The sequence below is a fragment of the Acartia tonsa genome, chromosome 3 (assembly GCF_053477335.1).
Source record: "Acartia tonsa isolate MP-2025a chromosome 3, ASM5347733v1, whole genome shotgun sequence".
Taxonomy (NCBI): Eukaryota; Metazoa; Arthropoda; class Copepoda; order Calanoida; family Acartiidae; genus Acartia; species Acartia tonsa.
In genome coordinates, this window is record NC_137262.1 from 54,881,619 (window position 1) to 54,903,723 (window position 22,105).

The window sequence follows — 22,105 nt, forward strand, 5'->3', positions numbered from 1 at the left end:
TACCTACTTTAGATTAAAAAAAACTTAAGGAAAATTTATCTAAATTGTGGAAAACATAGATAAATTTGATTTAAGTCAACTTTGTACAAAAAAACGCATAAAAATGTTACCTTCAGTTTCGAATCTGTCGCCTTTGAGATGAACAAGCTAAGATGGCACAAATGTTTGAAAAGATTGAGCTCTGTGAAGTCCAGAGAGCTTGTATCTAGTCCTATGTTGAAGATCAGGATAAATGCGGGGCTAGGGTTGTCTCCTTCCTGATTTGTTTCCTTGTGTTTATACAATGGATGTAGAATATACGTGGATATTATGACAAGGAAAATTCTCGGAATTTTAGCTAACATTGAATTCATTTATTGGTCAGTTCGATCATCCAGTAGGAGGGGAGGAGATGGGGTAAAGAGAATAGAAGGAGGGAATCATTAATTTAGCCCGCTGCGTGCTTAATTTTATTGGAGAACATGAAAATCTGGTGTAAGATCCAAATAATAATATATCTGTTGTTTATACAATACGGACAATATTACTATTAGAAAGCTAAGAATGATATAATAAGGTATATATATATTATTTCGCAGCCGGCTGTAAAAAACACTTTCAAAGCCGAAAAAAGATAAAAATATATGTTGACAGCTTTCGACCCTTTTTTACTAAAAATAAACTCCTAAAACCCTTTTTTCTTCCAAAATTAACCCCAACCTAAAAAGCTCAGAATATATGTAATTTGGCTTCAAGTTATATGTATCAATTTAATATTTGAGATAAATAGATTAACAAAGAAAAAAATCACTAAACTTTCCATTTGAAAATCAACTTTTCTACCCTTATATTTAACAACCTTTTTATAGGTCCCTTTTTACTTAAAAATTTCAAACTGTGAGAAAAGCTAAAGTTTATAATAAGAATAAGAATAATAAAATCAAAATCATAAAAATCTCTTGGGGCCAATAGAACTAGAATTATTCTTTTATTAATCATTTATTATCAGTATAACTGTCTATAATACGATGTGATACATTACCCAATAATGTTAAGTTAAAACTTTTTGTATTTTTGTACGATTGTAAGATTGTTCTATTTGCGCTAGATATGGAATTTATCATAATTTTAAAAGTGAAGCCTTTCTGTAATTAGGGTTGATCCATCTGTACGTTCGTAAGGGTTAGGTCTTTTTTGTTTGGGCATGTTAGAATTGTCCTATCAATTTCAAACCTTGCATGATGATTTATTTTATAGGTACAATTTAGAAAGCATAGCAACTATATAATCGTTACCAGAAAGTCCATATATCCATTTAAAACATGCAGGTTTTTTTACTTTATTTGAAAACATTATCGTATGATATAATTATTGAAATAGATATTTGCATGGTGTTTCCTGTAGTACTTAGGTACGATAGAGAAAGCGTAGCAACTCCTTAATTGTTAGCAGATTGTCTTTACGTCCATTTTAAACATGTTCATTTTTAACTTTTTTAACAACTCATTTTTATGTGATATGATTATCCAACTGATCTGATTTTGGGATAACTAGGACAACAAAGTACAATGTTATAAGCAAAGCATCTCTAAAATCAAGTAAAAAAGTAAGTATGTCCTTTAACATCATAACGTATTTAAGCATTTTTTCAAAAAAAAATTACATTGTACTTTGTTATTCTAGTAATCAGTATCCCAAAATTGTTGTTGAAAAATTAAAGATCATCTCGTACTTTATTGTCCTAGTAATCAGTACGGACATTCTTGTAACAATTAAGGAGTTGCTACGCTTTCTAAATCGTACCTGACCACTACAGGAATCACCATAAAATGATAGGACAATTCTAATATGCCTAAATAACAAAAAAAGCTATATATTCCGAACGTACGGATTAACCCTAATTATAGAAATGCTTCGGATTTAAAAATAAAATAGCCTAAATCACCCCCAAAACCATATTAAGCTTTCCTAAAAGGAAAACTTAATAAGTTGTTGAAATCGTAAGCTTCAGACAAAAAAAACCTGCCAAGAAATTGGTGTTAATGATATTTAGGTAAAATTGATTAGCATATTATTTCTGGATAATTGTGCTGTTATTTTGTAACTCAAACATTGATACATTTTTTTTTACATCTATTGATACAATTAGCTTAGATCTTTTCTATGATTAGGGTTGATCTGTCCGTCCGGATAGCTTTATAATTATATGATATAATTATCCGATTGATCTGATTATTTTGAATACTGATTCCTAGGACAACAAAGTACAATATTATAAGCGAATCATCTCTTTAATCAAGTCCTAAAAATGTAAGTATGTCCTTAAACATTATTCATTTTTTTGCAGTATTTTAACAAATTTACTTACAATTTTGTGTTCACTTTTTTACACTTATATTCTGATTATTCAGTTCTGTTAGTGTTCGTTTGTCCTCCTGTTTTCAGAGCTTCGCTTTTATGGATGTGGTCATCCTTGATTGAGAAAAGTAACTTGTATAACTATATACAAAGAAAACATTGATTGAGAGTTTGCTCCTTACATTTGGTTTTGGATATTATAACCCCCATAGGGCCTATATGAAATATTGAAGACCATAATTCCATACAATTTGGGGTCGTAGATTCCGATTCTGGGGTCCATTTTAATCTAGCTGACCTCCTTCATGACGGAGGTAATAATAAAGTGAGAGAAAAATAGACTTTTTTTGATAGATTGCAGGTTCTTACGTATAAATTGATATATAAAGATAGTGAGATAGAGAGAAAGAAAGGGAGAGAGTAAGAGAGATAGAAAGAGGAAGAATTTAAATAATTAGTTTAAAGAGTTTTTCATGGAGTTGCTATTCATGCTTTATTTATTTTTAGTTTTATAATTTGCGATACCATAACAGAGAGAAAGAGAGATAAAGAGAACGTTAGAGAGAGAGAACGACAAAAGGAGAAAGAAAGAGAGAGCGTAAGAGAGAAAGAAAGAGAGGGAGAGAGAGAGTGAGAGAAAAAGAGAGATAGGCAGAGAGAAAGAAAAGGAAAGGGAGAAAAAAAGGACAGAGAGAGAGATAGAAAGAGAGAGAAAAAGTGAGAGAGAGAGATAGAAAGAGAGATAGAAAGAGAGATAAAAAGTGAGAGAGATAAAGATAGTATGTTAGATAGAAAAAGAGAAAGGGATAGAGAAAAAATCCATTTTCTAAGAAAGAGAAAACATACAAAAAAGATCAAATAAAAAGATTAAGCTTTTGGGGATCTAAGGGGCGAATAACCAATGGCGAAAAAATTGATGTACATCCCCAATGATGATAAACAAAATTACTTCTTCTGTAGATTATCCAGTTAATTTGATTTTTTGAATAATGATGTTTATGACAACTAAGTATGATATCATAAGCGAGGCAACTCTATAATTAAGTCCTAAAATCGAATTTAAGACCTAAATAAAGTATCCTGTATTTATGCAATTTTGGAATAAAATTAAGGACAATTTTGCCAAGACCAGCTACCGTCGTGGAAATTTATGCTTTGAGATTTCTAATATGAAATATACATAAAGAAAAACATTTTTCTGAAAAAACTGTTTTTGTTAATAGTTAAAACACTATAACAAATTCAAATTCTTTAAATTGAATTAAGATAAAAACTGGCTTAATACGCAGAACATTATCATTGGGTTGACAAACAGACAAGGAGTCAAAGAGCAGATATTCAGTTCTTATAAAAATGAAAAAATTAAGAGATACAATATGCAAAAAAACAAGTAAATCACGAAACTTCAAAACTAACGTTTTGAAACATGAACGACAGACAGACAGACAAAACAATGTATAGATATTAGATGTTCATATGCCATAGAAATATTCACTTTAAATTTTAGTGGTCTATCTTCAATATCAGCCAAGAAAAACACATTTCACCTATAAAGTTAAGGAATGACTGACTGACGAACTGACAGACAAAGTATAAAGAACCTGGATTGATATACCCAGCCATTCTTGTTGACAATCTATAGATATGCAATTTTAAAAGTTTATATTTACTTAATAGCTTTAATAAAAGTGTTCGTGGCTTGGCTTACATAATATTGACAATTATGTTTACATGAAAACAAAAAAAAATCTGGATCGATGGTACTTTAATTCCAAATGTCTGTCTGTCCATCAGACACGAAGTGGGGGAAAAGTGATTTTCTCAGGTCCTATTCAAGATACACGATTGAAACTTTTTGTCAACATTCCTATCATTAAGGGTGCTTTTTATTAGTTTTTTTGCTATTATAAAGTTGTTCGGTTTAAAATCTAAAAATTTTGATTTTGATTGATATATAAGCATTTTACTCTAGAGAATCTTTTCTTTATACGAGTTGCTTTTCCAAATAGAAACAATGTACTGTAAATCTTTTTTCTTAGACCTTTTTCTAAATTAATATTGAAATTTTTAGATTTTTCTTATACAAAATAGAAGAGTTACCTTAATTTTTCTGGCATAAAATTTTTCACATATTGCATTTTTTGAAACTATGTACCTATCATAGAGGCCGCATTTTTAGAGATAATGAAAAACACCTTTTACAAATTTGATGTACCTTTTTACGATAACAAGGACATTTAATCATTTTTTCTGTATTCCTTCTGGTTGTGTCAGAAAAACGGAAAACGCAGTTTTTTCTGAATCACCATGTACATGTTAGAATTATCCTATCGATTTCAAACTTTGCATGATGTGATGATTCTTATGACAGATAGGTAAAATTTATAAAGCGTAGCAACTCTATATAATCGTTACCAGAAAGTCCATACGTCAATTTAAAACATCCCGATTTTTTAACATTTGACAACATTTTTTTGTATGATATGATTATCCTATTCATCTGAGTTTTGAAATAATGATTCTTAGGAAAGCCATTCAAAATATTATGAATGAGGCAACTCTATAATTAAATCCTAAAAATGAAAGAATGTCCTTTCACTTTTGCAAGTTATGGACAATTTCGTTTGACTTAGAAATTAATGATCTGCTTATTAAGTTCTGACACTTAACAAGAGTCACTGTTCGTTTGTCCTTCCTTCTGATTTGAGAGCTTTGCTTTTATAGATGTTGTCATCCTTGTTTAATTATTATTTAAGATTTTGACTTATATCTGAGGACTATATTAGCAACCTAAATTGACGACAAAATTCATATGTCACAATATACACGTATTCTATATCCATGCCTGTAGCACATAGGCACAATTAATAGCAACTATATGATATCTGCTAGTTTTTACCTATTTAAATACTTAATTATAGACCCAAAGACAATTTTGAATAATGCTATAACAAGGATTCTAAGGGATAAGACAATGGAGTAAATTGATGTGCAACGTAATTATATATGAAGAAATTCACAATAGTTTTTAAACCAGCGAATGAGCGACTATCAAAAGGATAAGAATTTTTCAATAAATATACATTCCAAATCATTATGAATAAGATTTCCCTGTGACGGCATATAAAAATTATTGATTTAAAAGTAATAGTAATTGAAACCAACCAAACAGAATTTATAACAGTACCTAAAGCCATTGTGCCAACGAATAAGATTACTTGGTTAAAAAACTTTCAGTACAAGTGCAATTTTTTGCCGAATGTCTCCTCCATCCCTCCCTATGTCACTTTACTATTTTTGTTCATATTCCCGTCATTTTATTCAGCTCTGTATTTATGGCTTTTATCATCCTTGTTTCTTAATATATTTTCATTCTTTGGACTTATGTAAAACTTTCCTGTAAAGGAGAACCATAACGGCTCAGTGGTTAGCAATATCCTTATGTACAGACCGACAAACAGGCAAACAGACAGACAGACTAACAGATAGACAAACAGACAAACATCTTGTCACTTTATTGTAAGGCCCTACATTCAAAAAAATTTCTTTCTTTCACTTAATAATTATCTCCTTCTCTCTTTCTTTTCATCTCCTTTTATCTCTTTCTTTCACTCTCTTTCTCTATCTCTTTCTCTATCTCATTCTCTCACTCTCTCTTTCTCTCTGTTTAGACGTTTAAGAAAGAAATAAAATAATTATAGCTTTTAATCTAACTATTAACTCTCTTTGCTTTTATGAATGTTGTCATACTTGTTTATCACTCTTTTTTTTCTCAAGGATTAAATTCTGAACGCAAAGGAGGTCTGTGTGTGTGTGTGTGTGTGTATGTGGCGAGAAACAAATAATGAAAGAAAAAGCAATGAATTAATATCACAGTTTTACTACAGAAATTAAATATAAATGAATAAAATACCAAATTATCACACATTGTTTGCACTTCTTTTTATCAGGAATTATCTTCTAGTTTAGAAAGGAAGCTACCCTGTAATTACTTTAACTACTCTTTAAAAACACGCACACAGCATTGATTAATTTTTAGATTTTATGTTCATGTCCAAAAGGTGTCAAGTTTTATGATTTGTTTTCTTTTTTGAAGCACAGCTAATTAATCTAAATAGTCCAACTGTTTTTCACATGTAGACTATTGAAATTTGCTTCACTTTTAAAATCTTACAGCTGCGTCCCTAGCATAGGTTATTGTAGATATTGACTTATTACAAGCCTCTGAAATTAAACAAAATTGCATTTTCAATAATATTTTATTTAGTTTTTAAAAATAAACGATTTGATAAGTAACAGGCATAATAATAATACATGCTGCATCATTTTAATAATTTCTATTAATTTGTTATGAATAAAAACACTGACTTAAGGAAAAAGACAATGGACGATAATTGATGTACATAATACATATCCAAAGATAAAAAATTACCAAATCTTTTTACATTAAAATTATTGGTTAGCAGTTTGGACACTACTTGTTGAAATCAACAAATGGAAAACTAATAAATACCCACCAAATAAGAAAACTTGGCTATAAAACTTTGGGTAACTTACAGTCAATTGTCCCCTATCTCTCTATAAATTTGGCAATAAAATAATGTTAGCATTATCGAACTTATCTACGCTAATAATCTATAATAAGATTCACAGGGAAAGTATATTAGAATCATGAAATGGTCCCCAAAGTTTTATAACCACGTTCTATCTAATTTAGGGACTTTCATTAGGTCTTCTTCATCGGCATGTACATATTTTTAGACCAGGCTTTTAGCAGGTTTTTGACTATTTTTATATTTTTCCATATCTTTGGTGTTTATGGTACGATATTCTAAATTTTTGTAGTTAAGTATATTAAAATTAAACTTCCCCTCGTTTTTCGAAAAATATCCATGGCAGTCGGACCGCTGTTTAGCAGGTTATTGGCTATTTTTGCAATTTTTTAATTTTAAGGTTTCATGATTTTAAGTTATTGCATATTTATTTGAATATATCTCTTGTTTTTCTTTGTTATGATAACGGTTAATTTGCTCTATAACTCACATTGTCCGTCTGTTTATTTCATAATAGATTTTGTGCTTTGCTACTTATGGATGTTATCATTCATGTTAAATTTTAAATCCAAACTTTTCAACCTTATTTTTTCATCTACAGAAGGGGTTTTTAAGATTGTAATGAATGAACGTCCATATTTTTTGCATCCATTGTCTTATCCCTAAAGATTAGATGGTTAATAAATTTCAATTATTTCAAAATAGCAAATGAATAAGGGGGGTTGTATTTAAATTCAGGGAGCTAAAGGGATAAGATAAGACAACGTGAGATAAGTTGATATACATCCTCAGTAATCCCCAAATTAGTAGAAACTGTAAGTTAGAACTGTAAGTGCGCCCCCCCCCCTTATTATCTCAGCTCCATTAGAGCTAGAGGGCTAAAAAAATTTCTGCAAGTCCCCTGTTTGTCAACGAATTTCCGACTATAAGTAGGTCAAAGTCTAATTTCGCTTTCAAAGTGCAAAATGAGCCTTACCGCGACAATCGTATCGAAATATCTGAGAGAGAACTTTGCTAAAGATAATATGTCAGGCTCATTAATACGCTCATTTAGACACATTAACATCGATTCTAGCTCAATCCGTTGAGAAATGGTGAAGAAAACTTGATTTCTAGCTCAATTGGTTGAAAAGTTAGGGCACAATCTTAGATTTTTCAAAAATCAAGTTTTAAAAGGCTGTGGATAAATCTTTAGGAAGTGGGGGGTATGTTTTTTTAGTTTTTTAGTTGTTTCATTCCCCTTGAATACGAATTGCTTAAAATATGACCTGGACTAATCTAAAGCTTCCCTATAAATTGTAGATTCAAAGTTTAACAACAAACTATTAATCTTTTATTCTGTAAATATGATACATTTTAAAGTTGTCTTTCTTCTCATAGCTGGCTAATTAAAATGCTAATGCGTAATAGTGTATGTATGGATCTAGTGCAGTTCACGATGAAATGTTCGATCCTAGTATTAATTGTCTTTCCAAAAATCTATGAACTTTAAAGTCCTCTAGCTGCCAAACAGCTGAACACATTATGCCTGCAAGGCCTATGAATAATCTAATACACCCAAAATCCAATAATGCACAAAAGAAAACACATAAAATGGGTTTTTAGAGGTAATCGATCACAGGACATTTTTAATTGCACCTCAACCATCTGTATTGTAATAAAATAATAATTTTTTAAAAGATTTAAACTTTTAACGTTTAGACGGAAACCCTCAATTACAAAAAATACCTAAAAATATGAAAAAATAAAACCATTAACGGTTTTAAGAAGCACAGCTTCTTTTCAAGTCTTATTTGTTGGTTAGTATATTAATCAATTGGTCTTGTTATTTATTTTATAGAATTAAAATTAAGAAGATATGATTGTTTAAAAATTTACTTATTTGTTTTAAATACTTTGCTACTTTTGAATGTGTTCAATCTTGATGTTTAAGAGTAAAAATTAGCATTAATTTTCAAATTTTATTAAAGTTTGATTATAGTTAGGAATAGATATTCAAGTATGACCTCGAAACTGATTAATATCCGCTGGATTAAAACCAGTTCTCTTTAAGAGGCGTTGTCACGAAATGTTTAATATCTTTAATATAACAAGTAAACGTTTTCTAAATATGCCTTATTTGATGACTAACAATTTACTGCTTTTTTTCTTATTTTCTTGTAATTGCTGCGCTACTTTTAGATATTGTTACTTGTTACTATAATCATATGGATTGAAATTAAAACCTTACTATTAGTATTAACCATATGAAAAGAACAATTATTAATTGAATGAACGAAAAATATACAAATAGTTTACAAGAAAGGTGAAACAAATAAGATAACAAAGTAGCAATATATTTTTTGCTTTCCCGCATTTTAGTAATTGTTCTACTTTCATTAGCGTAGCTACTCTATAGTAAGAGATTATCAATACAACCAACAGTCTACATTCATTAAGAATACATCGACTGACAGTCAAGAAACCTTAGAATTGACGCAGTCTAAATTGCCAACTTTTCGGTCTCTTACATGCTTTTTCTTTATAATAACTTCTTTTACTCAATCACTTTGTCTGTTCGTCTGTAACGCTATCTTGATAATTAGATTTACACAGCTGCTATTAAACAATTATATCACTGTGGGGCACATTTAATAATATAGCATCACTAGTATCTGAATATTTACGAGCTTTACCTTTTTCAATTGTAAATCCATGTTTTTTTTGTGCTTTGCTACTTATGGATGTTGGCATCCTTGTTTACTTTTCTTATAAAACTCAAATAAATACACATTTAATCTTTAACATAAAGCAGTAATCTATGATTACAGTTTTGACCCACTGAAAAACGTAATCTGCCATTCCACTTTCCCATCTCTTGGTGATGATATCACCAATGCCAATACGATTTTTGAAATGTACCATTCCACTTTTAAGAGAGGCGAAACTGGAATGGTGGTTTACACTTTTAACATCGACATGATTGAAATCATACATACTATTTCTAAATTATGTTAATCGTAGTGTATTAAATACTATTTATAATTCAAAAATGTTATGTAAAATAAAAAAAAACTAGAATATACCATTACTATTATGTCGATTTAAATAAAGAAATCAATGTTTATGAATACACTGATAAATGTACCCTCCAGTTTCGCCTCTATTGAAAGTGGAATGGTACATGTCAAAAATCGTATCGGCGTTGAACTTGATGATATCATCACCAAGAGAGGGGAAAGTGGAATGGTAGATTACGTTACTTAGAGAGTCAAAACCGTAATCATAGATTATATTTCTGCTTATATGAAAATGGATTCAACTCCCTAACTGTAAAATCTTAAAATTAACTATTTTAATTATTTATCATTTGTTTCAATATTAATGTATTTGAAAGAAGGTGTATCAACTATTTTTTTTATAGCTAGCCGGTTCTTTTAGTAAGTAGTAGATGTAAAATTTTTCATAGAATTCAGATATGCAATCGGTTTTTTTGTAGACCTCTTATTTTTTAAGTAATTTAAGTTTAAAAAAAAAAAAATTAAGTCGATTTTAAGGTACTAAAATGCAACAAAAAAAAGAAAGAAAATGGTCATTATGAACAAAAATAGTAAGATCTTTAATTTGACACCTTACTTTTTCAATTCTGTCAGGTAATTATTGAAAAAATCGATTTTTTTAAACCCACGAGAATAAAAACTTTGAACTTAATTTTATTATTTCACAAATAAAAAAATATGGGTTCATATATACCATTAGAATCAGAAAAATATTACGAATCCATTGTAAGCAAAATTGAAAAAAAAAGTTTACAATATAGTATATAAACTACAATAAAAGGAATTATATGAAAATATCATATTATGTTGTACAGGCAACGTCTTAATTCTTCAATTGAGTATAAAAATGGGAAGGGGGTAAAGAGGGGGTAAAAAAGGGAATACAATAGTGTTGTCTGAACAAAAAAAATAATTGGCCATTTCTGTAATTTTTTAATTTTTTAATTTTTTTCAATTTTGCTTACAATGGATTCGTAATATTTTTCTGATTCTAATGGTATATATGAACCCATGTTTTTTATGTCTGTTTGAGAAAATATTTAGGTCTAAAGTTTTTATTATACCGAGGTTAAAAAAATAGATTTTTTCAATAATTACTCAACAGAATTTTAAAAGTAAGGTGTCAAATTAAAGATCTTACTATTTTTGTTCTTACTGACCATTTTCTTCTTTTATTTTGTTGCGTTTTAGTACCTTAAAACCGACTTAATTATTTTTTTTAAAAACTTAAATTACTTAAAAAATAAGAGGTCTACAAAAAAACCGATTGCATATTTGAATTCTATGAAAAATTTTACATCTACTACTTACTAAAAGAACCGGCTAGCTATAAAAAAAAAAGTTGATACAACTTCTTTAAAAGAAGGCTTTATCTTATAATTATAATAAATTATTTGCTTAGTAATAAAACAACAAGGATGACAACATCCATAAGTAGCGAAGCACAAAAAATTGTGGATGGGAATACATAGAAGTAGATCTAAAGTGAATTTATTAAAATCAAGAATAGATTTATTGAAGAAAATAAACACGAAATCTTGTTTTATTTTGTATGATGAAGACGGTTAAAGTAAATTACATACTAGATGCACAAAACAATGGGAAAAAATATTTTGAAACTGTTAATGCAAAAAAGTTTTAAAAAGTGGACAAAAAATACCAAAGATATGGGGAAATATGTCAAACATATAAAAATAGCCAAAAACCTGCTAAAAGGCAGTTTGGCCGCCATTGTTTCTTTTTTATAACGCAAGAAATTTAACTTTAATATCTTTAACTGAAAAGTTTTTGAAAATTGGACCATAAACAATAAAGACATGGGGAAAAATGTGAAAAGTATAAAAATAGCCAAAAACCTGCAAAAAGGCAGTCTGACCGTCATTGTTGTTTTCTTCAAATGATGGGAAATTTAATTTTGATATCTTTAACTGAAAACTTTTTGAAAATCGACCACAAACACCAAAGATATGGGTTAAATTTGGAAAATATAAAAATAGCCTAAAACCTGCTTAAAAGCAGTCCGACCGTCATATTTGTTTTATAGTTAATTGAGCTCCTTAAAGATGGGAATGTTGTAAAAAAATTTCAGCTCTCTATCTTTTATATGAGCCGAGAAAATCACGTTTCCCCCAATTCATTAATTACGGACGTACAGACGGACGGACATTGTGAATTATAGAGTAGCTTCGCTACTAAAAACAAGGATGACAACATGAACATGAATACAAACATCTTTAAATCATAGAAAGAAATCGGGTTACATCGTAATTTCACAGTAGCTTTTCTGCTATTTCTAGCCATTGCGGAGGGTTGTAACCCTGATGGACAATCATTAACATTTACCTAACCTAAAAAAACCTATCAAAAGTTACTGTGAAAATACGACGAAACCCGCTACTTATTTTCTTTCCTTAATCCAAATCTTTATAGAAAAGCAAACAAATTTGGTTGAAGATGCTCATTGGCCTGTGTCCAATTTCAGATGTCTACTTTATATAGTACTAGCCTACAGCTCACGTTGTTCGCTGGTCTGTAATGCTCTTGAGAATATTAAATATCCGTACTGAAAGGTAGAAGGCTAATGCAATTATTAAGATATGACGAAGCGGCCTCAGGCCGCCTTAGGGTCTGAGTTATTAGGAAAAATTATTATATTATAAATTATAGAGAAGCTTCTCTACTAAAAAATATTTTAGCAGAAAATCTTACTTGAACTTTGTATGTCTGTCTGGTACAAAATCAGAATTATGATTTACTTAAAATTAAAAATGAAAAGCAAATTTGTATGTGAGGATTTCGCTGACTAAAAAGCATCATATATATTTAATTAACTTTGTCAGTCAGTCCGTCCATTATGCTAAAGTTTTAGTAATTAGATTTTATGGTATTTTATGTTTTAAGTTTACTGTATATATTTCTATTGACATCTAATGTTTTAACCATATTGTCCGTCTATTTTATTAGATTTTTTGAACTTCACAAAGTTTGAGGATGTTATCATATGTTTCTTTGTACTCTAATTGAAATGTCTGTCTGTCTGTAAGAAACCGTAAAGAAGTAAACTCCACTTTTTTTATGAAGGTTAAGATCTCAATAACTACTGAAGCAATTAGGTTCTCTATTTTAGGTAAGCTTTAAATAGGTCCCATGATGGTATTAGGCTATTTCATTTTCAGATGGTTTTGAGCTATTTTTTCTAGCCTGTTTCTGCCCCTTTTAATTGAGAGCCCCTGGATGCTAGGTACACATTCGCTAGTTTAAAATATTCTTATGCATTAAGAATAGAAAGAGATAAATATATCAACTTATACATAAAGATTACTTCAAGTTCAACTACTTACATTAGAATTTCTGTCCGGCTGATTTTAGTTATTTATTTTATAATAAAAGCCTTTGATACTATGAACGTATTAACATTCTGCCTTAGCGTTTTCTTGTTTTTTAAAAAAAAACCTCTCTCTAACTTGCTTTTTCTTCCATTTTCTTTTGATTTCTTAATTTAATCTTCAAATACGTATTTATAATAAAGCCATTTTCATTCTTTCAAAAATGCAATTTAAATTACGGAATTTATTTTCCAATATATATTTTTTTATAACCGTCAGGAAAGGGTTAAAATGTTTTTAATTTTTGTTTCAAAATTTGGACACATTAGGGAGGGGCGCTAGAATCAACTCATTTTAAAACTAAGTTTTCTTAAATTTACTATATTATGAATTTAAATTTTCTTTTTTAAGAATAGTAATAAAATACTTCAATATTACGTAAATAGCAAGATGAAATAAAAAAAAATTATTTATTCTTAATAAAGTAAAATATTGGGTTTTATTGTTCTGGGCAATGAGAGTTTATTATGGATTATTGGAGCACTATGAGTTTTAAACATTTATTCCTTGGAAAACTTGAGCTTGTTTATAGACATTTATTTCCTATATAGATCTGACATGGATCTTGAAGCAATAAAGCAGGCCCTTTTGTAAATGTTAAAAATTGGAAAATCTATTAAATAAAAGTAATCGCAAATATACTTAGTAAATAGCCGAGTAAATACATTTTTCTAAATACCTTATTAGAGTGACAAGACATACAAGTAAGTAAGTTATAAGGTTTAAATGCTATTTAAACAAGGATGACAACATCCATAAGTAGCAAAGCACAAATTTTTTTTGGATGTGAATACGTAGAAGTAGATTTAAAGTGTATTTATTGAAATCAAGAATAGATTTCTTCGAGAAAATAAACACGAAACTTTTTTTATTTTGTATGATGAAGACGGTTAAAATAAATTACATAGTAGATGCACATAACAATGGGAAAAAATATTTTAAAACTGTCAATGCAAAAAAGTTTTAAAATTGGACCAAAATTGGGGAAATATGTCAAATATATAAAAATAGCCAAAGACCTGCTGAAAGGCGGTTTTGCCGCCATTGTTTCTTTTCTTAAAACGCCAGAAATTCAATTTCAATATCTTTAACTTAAAAATTTTGAAAATTGGACCATAAACACCATAGGTATGGGGGAAAATGTGAAAAATATAAAAACATCCAAAAACATGCAAAAAGTCAGTCTGACCGTCATTGTTGTTTTTTTTATTTTTATTTTTTTATTCTTCAAAATTTGGTAATCAGCTACTTTAGCATTTGTTTTGTCGGCAATTTAAAATAAAAAGGACAATTTTGTTAGGATTATCAATATTTTTAAAAGAAAATTTAAATGCCATATTGAGCACTCATAATGATAATTTTATTTTCCTTTTAAAGATAAAATGTTTTAATTTAAAATTTGGAATGAAAAAAGTATTTGTTTGTTTGTGAGGGGTAATACAGTTTAACCAATATGATCCAGTATAAATCAAATTAAACCTTCCATGAAAGCTGAAGAAAAATTGATGCAGTGAATTTCAAGATCATTCTAACTAGAAAAACACATAAATTTTGGTTTATTTTATACAGCTTTTTGGTTCTAAACAAAGTTGATTGTGAAATACGTTGATTTCATTAGGCTCGTTTGTCATTTATAAGCTTTACTTTTAAGGATGTTGTCATCCTTGTTTAAAGGAAAAATTGTTGACAAGATATTTAAATTTAACAAATAACATAAACAAATAAATAACAAGAACAATCTTATTGAAATATTATCTCTTTAGAAACATAAGAGGGAACAGAAAACATAAATCATTTACACATAATGTTAAAAATAAGAAATATATTATCAAAGCTTTTAAGATATGTTATTTGACATCAAAGTTGGTTTTACTAATTTTTACGAATTGATTTGAATCTATTGGATTGGGATATATGAATCCCAACACATTAATATTTAATGAACAAGGATGACAACATTCATAAAAGCGAAGCTCTGAAACGGTATGATAGACGAATATTACCTCTTGTAGAGTGTCAGAACTGAATATACAAAATATTAATATATAAGTTTTGACAAAATTATACGTAAATTTGTTACAAAACTTCTGTTTAAGGACATACTGACATTTTTGAGACTTGATTATAAAGATGCTTCGCTCAAAATATTGTACCTTATTGTAATAGGCACCAGTAATTCAAAAATTAGATTAATCGGATGATTTTATCACATAAAAAATTGTTGTTAAAAATGTTAAAAAATCTACATGTTTAAAATGGACGTACGGACATTCTGGTAACGAGCATAGAGTTGCTTTCTAAATCGTACCTAACTACTACAGGAATCGCCATGCAAAGTTTGAAATCGATAAGATAATTCTAACATGTATATTTCAATAATTATATCATACAAAAATGTTTTCAAAAACAGTGAAAAACCTGTATGTTTTAAAACGATAAGTTTTGACAAAATAATACGTAATTTTGTTGCAAAACTTCTGTTTATGGACATACTTACATTTTTAGGACTTAATTATAGAGTTGCTTCGCTTATAATATTGTACTTTGTTGTGCCAGGAATTAGTATACAAAAAATCAGATCAATCGGATAATTAGATCACATAAAAATTTGTTGTTAAAAAAAGTAAAAAATCAACATGAACGTACGGATATTTTGGTAATGATTATAGAGTTGCTACGCTTTCTAGATCGTACCTAACTACTACAAAAATCACCATGCAAAGTTTGAAATCGATAGGACAATTCTAACATGCCTAAATTAATGAAAAAAGCTATCCGTTACGGACGGACGGACTGACCAAAAATATAGAAAAGCTTCACTTTTAAAAAATCAACATGTTTAAAATGAACGTACGGACATTTTTGGTAATGATTATAGAGTTGCTACGCTTTCTAGATCGTACCTAACTACTAAAGAAATCACCATACAAAGTTTGAAATCGATAGGACAATTCTAACATGCCTAACTTAACGAAAAAAGACGGACGGACGGACCGACCCTAATTATAGAAAAGCTTCGCTTTTAAAAACTGCCTGCCCATTAACATTAGATTTTTATTCTGTTTATATCAATGAAAAAAGTCAACAGTAAGCTTTGCTACTACATATTTGTATTTGCCCTAAGAAAATTGTAATTTGTATTTTTTAACAGATTTTTTCTGAGGATTTTTAGTGGAAAGGGTTTATTTTTCAGGAAAAAAATGATAAGCAATAAAAAGAGAAAAGGGGAGATTTATAGGTATGTAAATAAAGTAATTATAATATTTAAAACAAAGGTTGTTAAATAAAAGGGTGAAGGAAGCAAAATTTGACTTTGACGTACTGTGGGTCTGAAATTAACTGAGATAATAGGGGGGGGGGGGCATTTACCCCCCCCCCCCCCCAATGACCGATTAAGGTGGGACAAGGGACCCGTCGGTTAAGAGTTAAATGAGATGCCAATTAGGTTATATTATGAACAATGTAAATATATTCAAGTTACTAAATATTATGCAATTATTCCTTGTCCATTTACTCTTCTCTATATCCATGGATATCTTTTGAGAAAAAAATCTTTTAAAAGTTACCCTCTTGGGAATTAAGTGACATCTTTTTACAACCTACATCCCAAGTAACTGTTAAGCAATTAATCAAAGCATTGAACAAATTCTTTATTAAACATATTTACATTCTTCTTTTTTTAAGGCGGGTTTTAAGGGCAACAGAATGATTGACTTTTTTAGTTTAATTATTACTTAATTACTTAAACATTTTCCTGTATTTAGGTAGTTTTTAAAAAAAATACTTGCAATTATGCATTGACTTTTATACATCTATGATCTGAATATTCAGTTCTGGCCTCTACAAGTGTTAATGTTCGTTTGGTCTGCCATTGTCCTTGTTTTTTGGAATAGGAGCCGAGAAAAAATCACGTTGGAGATTGAGTTTTGGATTTATACAGTAGCTTTCCTGCTAAAAATACAAAAATGTTGTTTGTTAGGCAACCTGATTTTTTAAGCTTCGCTTTTATTGGCATGACTGTCCTAATTTAACAAAAGAAAGAAGGGAAGGGTCAGTTATTTTTAAACAAGGATGACAACATTCTTTGTCCAAAATGGTAATTTTTCTTATTTATAGCCCCTACAAGGAGGGGTTAACTCTACAGGGCACTAACCAAACCTCTTTCCTAACACTGCGTGGTAAATCTTATCTTTACCTAACCTAACCTATCCTTGAAATTAGTCCATAAAAAAAGGAAATTGTGTTAAGTGGTTTCGAAAATCATTTTAGGTAAACTATGATATCAGAATTAGAATCGTCAATGAATTTCTTGGTGAAAGAAATTTTTATTTGTTGAAATCAGTCCATAAACAAGGAAGTTGAGTTTAGTGGTTCAGAGAGTCAATCTAGGTAAACTACGATATCAGATTTGTAATCTCCAATGTATTTCCAGGTAAAAGAAAAAAAATGGTTGAAATCAGTCCATAAACAAAGAAGTAGGGTTTAGTGGTTCAGGGAGTCATTTTAGGTAAACTACGATATCAGATTTGTAATCTCTAATGAATTTCCATGTGAAAGGAAATTTTTTTTGTTGAATTGGCTAATAAACAAGAAAGTTGGATTTAATGGTTCAAATAGTCATTTTGGGTAAACTACGATATCAGATTTGTAATCTCCAATGAATTTCCATGTGAAAGGAAAAAAAAATTGTTGAAATTGGCTAATAAACAAGAAAGTTGGATTTAATGGTTCAAATAGTCATTTTGGGTAAACTACGATATTAGATTTGTAATCTCCAATGAATTTACATGTGAAAGGAAAAAAAAATTGTTGAAATTGGCTAATAAACAAGAAAGTTGGATTTAATGGTTCAAATAGTCATTTTGGGTAAACTACGATATTAGATTTGTAATCTCCAATGAATTTCCTGGTGAAAGGGGAAAAAATGGTTGAAATTGGTCAATAAACAAGAAAGTTTGATTTAATGGTTCAAATAGTCATTTTAGGTAAAATACGATATCAGATTTGGAATCTCCAATGAATTTCCAGGTGAAATAAAAAATATTGGTTGAAATTGGTCAATAAACAAGAAAGTTAGGTTTTATGGTTCAAAAAGTCATTTTAGGTAAACTACCAAACTAGAAGCGATCATGACAAGTTTAGTGATTTTTTAACTTAATAATTTGAAAAATTTATTTTTATTGATTTTCCCTTATTTAAAAAAAAATTTATTTTCCTCGAAATCTGAGAATGGTAATTAATCAAAGGAATTTATTGAAATATATATGTGAAAAAATCACCAAAAGTTCCAAAAATCTTGCAGCCGGCTTTAAATTTATATATGGAGTTTTACTATATAAATGCTAAGAAATTTTACTTAATAGCATATATTCTCTCATTTTCGAAGCCACTTTTTTTCACAGCCGGCTTCAAAGTAATATATGTAAGAGACAAAAACTGAATAAACATTATACAATGAGATTTTTAAAAATATTTGAATGTATTGTATAAACATCCCTGTTCACACTTATCCAAAAGTTGACACAGCATCCCAGGAAATGATGTAAAATCAACTAAAATAATATTTAATTAATCAATATAATTATTCAATATTTATAAAATATAGGTAAATAAGTATCTTTAATATTAATATTTATCTTTATTATTTAGTAATTTTTTCATATTTGAAGATTTGTAGATATTTTTTTTATTTCATGTCTTCATATTATAAATGATATTTACTAATGCATCTTAAAATAAAACATGCATTTTTAGTTTAGATGAAGATTTTAGGTAAATTTTAAAGTATAGCCCAGAAACCGATTAATATCCGCTGGATTGGAGCCGGTTCTCTAATTAAAATAGAAATCACAAAATTTTTACTATTATTAAATATCCACGGAAAGCTGTTTATAATACGATGCGATTAATAAGTATTTTTTGATTATTTTTAACTAAAAAATGCTCCATGTTTTAATGGTTTCTTATTGAATTTAAATAAGTATTTACCCAGAAGTCCCTGGCTTGATTTAACGTTATGAAAATCTTCTTCAGCTATACATAAGGAGTAGAATAACATTGGATCTTGTTTATCCGTCACCTAAAGGATAATAAGGATAATACATATCTAGATTGTAGATAGATAGATAGCAAGATAGATTTATACCCAGTACCAAATATAATCTGACTTTATAACCTGACCTCAAAGAATAAAAAAACGAACGAAAAATTACTCCCGTTGGATTTATTTTCATCTAATTAAAACTAAATGATTCTAACCTGAATAAATATTTCTTTAGAATTATCTGACGGGTTGTGTTTCTCTTGTAGCAAGATTGTTAAAACTTGTCTTTTCTCTCCATCCTTACTTCGCATCAAAACCTAACCAAGAAAATGTGAATCATATAGAATAACAAACGGCCTCATTATAGCAAAAGCTTCGCATTTAGAAGTCCAGCTAAAGCTTGATTTAATAAGTACAGAAATTAATTGAAAAAATTGGGGTCATCTTTTGTTTTCATTATTGCTTCATTTGCTGTACAATCTTTTACAAGGACAAGGACAATTTCATCCGTAACTATCACAGTAACTGCGAGACTATAATACTCTACATAAAACAGAACAGTAAACTATAATACAATGTTTGAACTATAGAATTTAAAAAACCGGAGATCCTGTAGAGTATCGAATGCGTAGACACTATAATAGAACTTAGGCTACTTGATTGGACGGACAAACATACCATGAATAATAATTATATGATGGCTACGGTACTGAACGAAAACTGAACACCTTATAGGTAGTTAGTTAAAAGATTTGGGAAACTTGATTTAGTACTTTCTTTTTAATAAAAGTATTTAAATCACATAATTGTGTATGTACAATACGTATACGTGAAAAATTTCAATTAAAAAATGTCTCTTACGTCCTTTAATTCTTTATAAATCTATTGAAGTAAAAAATCTTTTATCTTTTTAAAATTTGTACAGAATTTAATTCTATGTCTAACAACAATGTAAAATTTAATATATGAAAAACCTTACAATTATAGTTACGTGACAATTTGAAATTAATTTGACAAAAATTTGATCAAAATGATTAAATTGATTTTGAAAATAGTGTTTACCTTAATATTCCATTCTTTACCACTTTCGGAACCGTTACCAACTAAATTAATAAAATCAAAATTAAATATTCTATTTCTTCTTTATCTAATGATTTTAATAAAAACCTAATAAAGTTTTCATAAAAAAAAACGTTTTAACTTTTGATATTTTCCAAAAAGATCAATTAAAAAAAATGATCCAAGTAGGTACTTTTACATAATCCATTTTATATGGAAATTGTGATTATTCGGTAAAGGTCAGTTGTTTAAGTACCTATGCTATCATGGATTTTTTATGATGTAGTTATTCTATAGGCGATTCTTTGTCAGTCTTTATTTTATGCAACTTAATGTAGAGTCCCACACACAGGAAAAGCATTTATATAAGAACAAGGATGACAACATCCATAAGTAGCGAAGCACAAAAAATCATGGATGGAAATACGTAAAAGTAGATTTAAAGTTTATTTATTAAAATCAGGAATAGATTTATTGGAGAAAATAAACACAAAACCTTGTTTTATTTTGTATAACGATGTCGGTCAAAGTAAAAGATGCTCATAACAATGGAAAAAATTATTTTGATACTGATATCCCAAAATGCATCAGAGATATGGAAAAATAAGGGGAAAATTTAAAAATAGCCAAAAACCTGCAAAAAAGCAGTCTGACCATCATGGTTGTTTTCTCTAAACAACAGGGAAATTTGAGTTTGATATGTATAACTGAAAAAATTTTGGAAATCGGACCATAAATACAAAAGATATGGAGAAAAAACAAAAATAGCCTAAAACCTGCTGAAAGCCAGTCTGACCGTTATAGTTGTTTTCTTTAAAGGACAGAAAATTTAATTTTGATATGTATAACTGAAAAAATTTTGGAAATCGGACCATAAACACCAAAGATATGGAGAAAAATGTGAAAAATACAAAAATAGCCTAAAACCTGCTTAAGGCAGTCTGACTCTCATAGTTGTTTTCTTTAAACGACAGGAAATTTAATTTTGATATCTATAACTGAAAAAATTTTGAAAATCTGACCATAAACACTGAAGATATGGAAAAAAATGTGAAAAATACAAAAATAGCCTAAAACCTGCTTAAAAGCGGTCCTATCGTCATTGATGTTTTATACTTAATTGTGCTCTTTAATAATGGGAATGTTGTCAAAAAATTTCAGCATTCTATCTTTTATAGGAGCTGAGTAAATCCCATTTCCCCCATAGCGTTACGGACTGACTGACTGACGGACTGACTGACGGACAAAGTGAATTATAGAGTAGCTTCGCTACTAAAAAGGTTAAACAACAGATATAAAAATGCCTACATTTTATTATTTTTTACACGGAATTTTCCAGCAAAAGTAGGTAATAATTAATGACGTTGATCGTTTTTTGTTAAACCAGAAACATTTTAAATGTACTTGATATTTCATATAAATTATAAGTACCTGATCTATTTTGATTGTGTTGAATGTTATTAGAGGTGGGGGTAAAGTTGTAAGGCCCTGACAGTCTAGTCCCTGAGTTTCCATGGACATTTTGAATACTTGCTTGATGGGTTTGGTCGTTCTAGCGTTATTAATATTTTTCTATTAATTATCAGCTAATGGTCAAGAAATGTAATATTAAAGTAGAAAAATAGGTGGATCCAGAGCTATTATATATCTATACCCGCGTGGTTGGGACCCTGCTGTGCCGACTTTCAA

General features: G+C 29.1%; 1 protein-coding gene across 1 annotated transcript in view; it reads right to left on the bottom strand.

Moving 5' to 3' along the window:
* LOC145314596 (spindle assembly abnormal protein 6 homolog) overlaps positions 1 to 22,105 on the bottom strand; it is a 41,114-nt gene that overhangs the window by 14,380 nt on the left and 4,629 nt on the right. Inside the window, exons 5-10 of the mRNA XM_080154585.1 lie at positions 21,848 to 21,968; positions 20,420 to 20,460; positions 19,573 to 19,674; positions 19,303 to 19,393; positions 18,810 to 18,866; positions 111 to 256 (exon numbers count right to left, since the gene is read on the bottom strand). Of these exons, the coding sequence (XP_080010711.1) occupies positions 111 to 256; positions 18,810 to 18,866; positions 19,303 to 19,393; positions 19,573 to 19,674; positions 20,420 to 20,460; positions 21,848 to 21,968 (558 nt within the window). The remainder of the gene's footprint in view (positions 1 to 110; positions 257 to 18,809; positions 18,867 to 19,302; positions 19,394 to 19,572; positions 19,675 to 20,419; positions 20,461 to 21,847; positions 21,969 to 22,105) is intronic.